This window comes from Limulus polyphemus, unplaced genomic scaffold, assembly GCF_000517525.1.
Source record: "Limulus polyphemus unplaced genomic scaffold, Limulus_polyphemus-2.1.2 Scaffold0, whole genome shotgun sequence".
NCBI classification, from domain to species: domain Eukaryota; kingdom Metazoa; phylum Arthropoda; class Merostomata; order Xiphosura; family Limulidae; genus Limulus; species Limulus polyphemus.
In genome coordinates, this window is record NW_013665610.1 from 463,219 (window position 1) to 471,103 (window position 7,885).

A 7,885-nucleotide genomic window follows, 5' to 3' on the forward strand; every position below is an offset into this window, starting at 1 on the left:
CATTCCGAGAAAGCCTCTTTTGAAATGGAGTTTAGCTCGGCTGTCGTTGCAACCATAATGTCCTCTCTTGTCTGAAATCGCGTTCCTTTCAATGGCCTCTTGAGTTTGGGGAACAGCCAGAAGTTGCAAGGAGCCATATCAGGAGAGTAAGGAGCCTGTTGACTACTTTGAGGTTGATTAGGTTTCCAACGCTCCAGGTATGCCAGTTTTTATTCCCCGGCCAAAGGTCGGATACTTTTCTCACAGGCCTCGTATATACTGGTTCTGATTTTATGTCAGGGGCTCTGTTTTGCAATACCAAGGACATGATGTGAAACCTCGTCTGTATGGTTGAAGTTGAGTAGTTACCTAGCAATGTCTCGTTGAATGCTTCCATTTTCATAATTCTGTGAACTGGCTGTTGGCTTTCCATTTTTTCTGTGTGTGTGTGTTTGGAGTTACCTTTTTGTGTCCATTTTTTTATACTACTTGTGGCTCTTCTTCTACTGGAGTCAGTCTGTTTTTGGTCACGTTTGTATTGTTGTGGATGGAGTTGGACTCATGTTGATTATGTACACCTTATATATTGTTTTCAGAGTTCTTTATTTTACTAGCTCCAGGCCTTGATTCTGTCCATTTTATGACATTCCACTTCTTTGAGGGCAAAGAGCATACCTGTTTTAGAAGTAGTGCAGTTCCCCACATTTGTGTTTTCATTCATTTATGGAGCACACCTGTTCAATTCTCTACGGAATGCCTTTCACAGAGGATCTTTTGTTTTATCTTACACCAGTCCCTCAAGCTACACAATGTGGTATTCTAGCTATTGTGTGAGAGGAGGTACGTATCATATCGAAAGTTATCACTTTCTTACACTGAAAATAGATTTCCAATAGATACTTACTAGATACTATTTTTAGTGTAAGAAAATGGGTCTTTGTTTTTTAGCTGTTGACTGTTGATGAAAATTAATCCTACTTTTTATACTAATGTTACTACTGCGCTAAATAATTTATTATTTAATTACATATTATCTCAAAAAACACAGAATAATAACTTGCAAAAAGCAGAAAATATCCTATAACTATCCCAGTTTTTCTGGCTTTCTAACTATGTGACAAGAGCCATTAAAAATTCAACTAAGCTCGTTGATGTGTTTCCCATGGAATTAAAGTTTGCATTGAAAGCGAAATAGGCAGTTTTCTGTACAGAAAACAATGTAATATAATAGTATTATATATTATATAATATTATATATTATATAGTATTACATAGTATAGTATTAAACATAAAAGAGAACTATTGGCGATTTCTGAAAGAGAGGATGTGACACGTGAGCATAGCAAAAGGGGTCTGATTTTCTAGTTTATGGCTCTGTAACCAAATAATATTGAAGGATAAGAAAATTTTGCTTTGCTGGAGTGATGACAATATTATAATGACTAATTTACGTTGAATTTCGTACTTCTAGGAGGGGTGGTAAATAAATTAGAGAAGAGGGGATACCTAAAGAACAAATATCACAATTCTCATAATAGGGGAAATTGAGGATTTTTTAATATTGCCTTATAAAATTAAGAACTTAAAACTTATATAATATTAAAATTTGGATTATTAGCTATATCTAGCCAAGTTTATTTATATACCATGATAATAAAGTACTTTTAACTAAATTTTGAATGTAACTCACTAAAACCTCATGACATGCACAGAAATGGATATGCATAGAAAGAAGGTCAAAATGTTATCAATATAAAAAAGATATATGGGTGGGAACTAGTTTATATCTCTGTTAACCCTCCATACAGGTTGGTCGATGTGACTGACCTTATAATCAGAAAGTAAGCATCAGAGTTTCTATACTGTTCATTTTAATGTTTTGAATACATTCATGAAATTTGGCAAGCTTTTAATGAACATTACAAGTATGCAAGAATCAGAATTTTTAAATAATTTTTTTTACAAAAGATTTTTCTGTGAATATATGGAGTAAGTGTTGACTGCTCTGAGTGCAAAGTAATTTTCATGTTAAGATTAAAATTACTTTTCTGCATCTAAAACCTCCTAAATAAATATCAAACGTTTTTTTCAGTAATACTTTATATTTTATTTCTTATTTTCTGTACCCTAACTCTAAACAGATTCAGTAGATTTTACTAACTAGTAACCACCATAAAAATATGAAATCAATTTAAATTACCCTTTTTTTCCTTTCTAGAGTGACTGCAGATTGTAACCAAAAACTACGGTTGTTTATTTTAAATAGCATAAGGCTCATAACAGTATACATGAATTTATATGTAATTTTATTGTTTTATTGCACTTTGAAATGTGTTTAACTAATAATACTGCCATACAAATTGTAAATCACTTTGCAAACTCATACTCATAGCTCACATTACCATGTTGAAAGATGTAACATACAAGTTGCTCACAAGCATACACTGTGAAGAATTATTATTATTTTTTTGTTATCTTACCTAATCAAATCTAATAAGTTTCTACTGTTTACATCTTAGTTACTTTTATAACAATAAATAAAAAATATACATGGAAAACAAGAAATATAGTACTTATGTTTGATCTCTTGTTTTTTGGCTGTTGGTTGTTGAGGAAAGTTAAGCCTTCTTTTTTATAATGATAGTACTAGTACACTAAGTAATTTTTATTTACTTAAATAATGCACTTAAGAACAGAGAATAATAACTTGCACAAAGCAAACAATGTCCTATAATTATTATAATTTAACTGGTTTTCTAACTAAAACAAAGGACTTAAATAAATTTCCATAGCTGCTTGATCTGAAGACCACGAGATAAACTTTCAAACTGAAGACAAAATTGACAGTACTCTGTACTGAAACCAATGTCACATTATACAATGTTTAGTAGTTTAATACTTTACCTTTCTCCTTGTTATAAATGATATAGTCTAAATTATCAAAGAGAATTAATGGCTATATGTGAAAGAGAGGACAGGCAAGTGGGACTGATTTTCTAGTTTATGACTCGGTAAATAAATAAGATTGAAGGCTAGAAAAATTAGACTTTGTCTTAGTAATATCTATATTATAACAAGTAATGTACATCAAATTCTATACTTCAGGGAGGGATGGTATATAAATTAGAGAAGGGGAAGACGTAGAGAACAAATTTCACAATTCTCATACTAGGGGGACATTGAGGATTTTTTAAAAATATTTCTTTATAAAATTAAGAATTTAAACCTCATACACTATTAAAATTTGATTTATTAACTATGTTCTGATGCTAAGTTTATTCACATACATTGATAATAAAGTAATTTATTAAATTTTGAATATAACTCAGTAAAAGGTCATGACATGCACACTTTGACCTACCCATTGTAAGAGAGTTAAGGATATTATAAATCAACTGTTCATTGGACCAGCATGATCCAACTAATGGCCCACAGGCTGCATCTGACCTTATAAGTAATTTTGATCTGGCTTGCATACTCATAATTAATGACATGTTCAATTTCATATTCATATATTAAGAAAACCTTAACTTGCAAATAAATCTTAATAGAGAAATCCCATGTTATTATATCATGAGTAATCTACAGTATTTTCCTTTGTCTACAGTCAAGTAGTCCTTCATAGGTAAGTCGTTGGGTGACCCTAACCGAAATAATTAAAAAGAGGATTAGAGCTTTGTAATATATGCTATTTTGTATGATGAAAATATAGATATCATTTTTAATGTTTTTCTTTTATATATATTAACAATTAATAAAAAATTACCTGTCTAAGATATTTAAGTTTGCTGTAAATGTGTGTCGAAAAGAAAAAGAAATTCAGTTTTTTTAGGAAACCAAATAATGATTTTTTTCTCAGGACTATCTGACAGCTTTACATGTGGCTGCTCACTGTGGCCATGTCAAAGTGGCAAAAATTCTTCTAGATCGTAAAGCTGACCCTAATGCTAGAGCCTTGAATGGTTTCACTCCACTTCACATTGCCTGTAAGAAGAACAGAATCAAGATTGTTGAACTGCTCTTGAAACATGGAGGCTCCATTGAAGCTAGAACAGAGGTATGATTACTTAATGTTATATATATATAAGATACCATAGTATATTGTAAAAGAAAATCGCATGCTGATATTATATGCCAGTTTAAAGACATACATATTATACTACTTTTATGCACAGTTTTATTTATTTGATCTTTATACATTGCTTTATTTAACATGTGGTTCCCATCTCTATCAGCATCTAAAGTTATTGTTTTATGATGTTAGTGTTCTTTACATGTGTGTATTTTATTGCACTGTGTTTTATAGTCCAGAAGTGTAATGTACAATGAAGGAGCAGGATTTCAGATAATGACTATATTCAAATTTTTTTGGTGATTTTCTTTGCCCATTCAATCAATTACTTTGGCCTGAAAGGCCTAATGTAAACAAGGCCTAACACAGTGGTTTTTGTTGGCATGGCAAAGCGTGATATCAACAAGTATAAAATTATCTAACTTAGTCCACTCCATTTTGTTTTATAAAAAGATTTATTTTCCTATAATATCATAACATTATAATTTAAATATAATATAAGATGATAAAACATTTTTTTTTACAAACTTAAAAAATAAGGGCTCACATGTAATTGTGATAAAAGCTGTTTGCAAATATGTTTTCCTCTAGCAACATATCACCAAACTAAACCTTTACACTTTTTCCTAATCTCTACATGAATCTCTTCTGCTCTGGAAGCCATATTGGCTTATACAGTTGAAAAGAAACAAAAAGATTTATTTATTTATATCACTAGTCTATGACACCTTGAAGCTGAGGTACAGGTAGTTACATCACACTAGGACAATCAAGGTTGAGAAACAGTGATTGGCTAATCAGTGATAAACATTTTCAGAAAACAATATCAGACTGAAGAGGATCCATGCTTGTGTTAAAACTAGTTTCTCTAACTTCAAGCCTTTTGATAACTTATTTCCATTTAATGTGGATTTTCACTAACTGCTACACTCAATATTACTAGTAAAAAATTAATTTCTAGTTATTAATTCTAATTTTGTTCTTTGAGTTTGAATAGCATAACACTGTGATTACTTGCAACAGAAATATTAACATATATATTTGTAAAGCTTAGAAATACTATACAAATGATGAACATTTTTATCATATTTTCTGTTTGGATATTTTTTTATTTCCCAGTCTGGCCTTACACCTCTCCATGTATCTGCTTTTATGGGAAATATGAACATTGTTATATTTTTGATCCAACATGGAGCTGACCCAGATATCCCAACAGTCCGGGGAGAAACTCCAATTCATTTAGCTGCAAGAGCTAACCAGGCAGACATTATACGCATTCTTTTACGAAATGGAGCTCACGTAGATGCCAAAGCTAGAGTGAGTATTTTATGAAATGGGTTTTTTAATTGTAATTAGCAATATGACATTGCATTTTCAAGTCATGTGAGTTCACATAATAAACGATTGTATGTTGCTAGAGTGTTTTCATTAATTTATAATACTCATTTTATGTTTTTGTATCAAAGTTTTTAGCATGAAGTATAAACATACTATTATTTGATTTTTAATGCAGTGCACAATGTTGAATTCCAAATAATTATAACATGACTAATGAAGCAACTTTGATTGTTGTTTAATTTTCTCTTGAATGTTTCATAGTTACTTTTTTATGAGGTCATTTCTGGAATCAAGACCTTTTTAAAATATGTATGTATATGGTATTATTATAAAGGAACATCAGACACCTTTGCACATTGCTGCTCGACTTGGGAACGTTGACATTGTGAGTCTGCTGATTCAACATGGTGCAGCAGTAGATGCCACAACTAAAGACATGTATACAGCTCTTCACATTGCTGCTAAAGAAGGACAGGAAGAGGTTGCCTCTCTTTTGTTAGATAATGGAGCATCTCTTACAGCTACTACACAGGTACAGTTACTCTTGCAGAATAAAAATTATATTCATAAAATTTCCCAAACTATACCAGGTATCATTACAAGGGTTTGGTTTGTAGAATAGAAACTACCAAAGAACTTTTAAAAAACGTTTCAGTGTTTTACATCACACAAGTAAGTGCACTATTTGGGGAAGGAAACTAGGAATAAGAAAGTAGTATTGTTGAAGACTTAAGAAGATTCCAGATAAAACTACTGACTAGTGCCACTTTCCCTCCATTTGCTATATTTTTTTCTAATTCTTTGTACATATTTCAAGAACCATTTTTTTTGGAGGTAGAGGAACAACTTCCTCTATTTACACCCTTTGTTATGATAGAAAATCAAACTCAAATTAATTTTATAAAAATTAATTTTATTTTGATTTTTTGAAAAGTTGCTTTTAATAATTAAGGAAGCATGATATCAACCACTTAAGTGTAAAATATCCACTTTATTCATGATCTACTTTGTTTATTTTTTTTTTTCATCTGAAGCTGATAAAAACTGAAATGTGAATATTGTTTTCTGGATATGATAAGAAATGAGTGCAAAATCAGAATTGCACACTAGAACAGTGTTTAGGATTAAAGTGAAACCACATGAAAAACAAATCTTGTAATCTTTCCAAATTATTTATGTGTGTTTGAAAACTGTGTAAAATTAATTTTCATTGATACATCTATAGAAAGGGTTCACTTCTCTTCATCTGACTGCTAAGTATGGAAATATCAAAGTGGCACGAATTTTAATCCAGAGAAATGCCCCAGTTGATGCCCAAGGAAAGGTGAGTTTTTTCTTCTGCTATAGAAATAATGTGTGAAAGATATTTTTTATTTTGGATGTAATATTTTTGAAAATTTTTACTCATAAATATTTTTCCATTGGTTTTACAGTCACTGTTTCAATCAGCAAATGTTACAAACTAATTGATAATCTCATTGATAATTTTTTACAAGATCTAATATGTGTAATAAGTCACTGCATCTGAAAAACCCATTTTAGTCTTACATATCATATCTATTCAACATGTTCTGATATATATCTTTTTAACACTACTGATTGGCAAATAAATAGCACTTTTTAAACAGTGTATCAGTGATTTGTATAGAGAAGTACTTAGGGTTGTTATATTCATGTTTTTCAGTGTTTAAGAATGTTCACATATAGGTAAGTAAGTATACATGGAAAGTATATTAATTGTAGCAATAATTGTTTAGTACTCCAGTGGGTCAGCGATAACTTTACAGACTCGCAATGCAAAAATCCAGGGTTAGATTCTTCGAGGTGGATACAGCAGATAGTTCAAGATGGCTTTGCTTTAAAACAAACAGACAAAGTGAAATTGTTTAAGTAGAGCTTAAAACAAATAATTATTATGTAGATCTCACAGTGCATATGCAATGCCCATATTTTAACGTACTGATCGATAATTGAATTTTTTTTATTATTAAAAACTTGATCTATATTTCTAAACAACGTATTTTAAAATGTTACTAAAAGAAGTCACTAGTATCATAAGTAGGGTAGTACTTATATTATGAATGAACTAGATGTGCAATACAAATTAAAATCTCAAACACACTTCAGACAGCATATAAATAAAACTTTATAAGCACTTTACACATACTGTAGAATAGCAAACAAACCAATTGCTTAGTAACAAGCCACCAAAGCACTTGAGAAAGTCGGTAGAGTAAAAACAAATGTTTCACAAATCCACATTTCTCAATGTGACTATTTGACTGACTAATGTTGTTGGAAAGGCGTATCTCTCTCCTCCTTCACCTTATGCAAATCTAAATGCACATAATTGAATTATGCTACCTTGGCTAAAAGCATTTTTCTTAGTTTTTACTTATAATCTCTGTAATAACAACTACCGTATTTTTCGGAATATAAGACGCACCCTTATTTTGAAGACAAAAGTTTTAGAGGAAAAAAAAGCTACAGTCGCAT

The 7,885-nt window shown here is 30.8% G+C and overlaps 1 protein-coding gene across 10 annotated transcripts in view; it reads left to right on the forward strand.

Moving 5' to 3' along the window:
- Positions 1-7,885, forward strand: part of LOC106456833 (ankyrin-2-like) — a 171,222-nt gene that overhangs the window by 26,099 nt on the left and 137,238 nt on the right. For all 10 annotated transcript variants that reach the window (XM_022383585.1, XM_022393917.1, XM_022382520.1 and 7 more), the window contains exons 10-13: positions 3,839-4,036; positions 5,171-5,368; positions 5,724-5,921; positions 6,615-6,713. In XM_022383585.1, the coding sequence (XP_022239293.1) occupies positions 3,839-4,036; positions 5,171-5,368; positions 5,724-5,921; positions 6,615-6,713 (693 nt within the window). The remainder of the gene's footprint in view (positions 1-3,838; positions 4,037-5,170; positions 5,369-5,723; positions 5,922-6,614; positions 6,714-7,885) is intronic.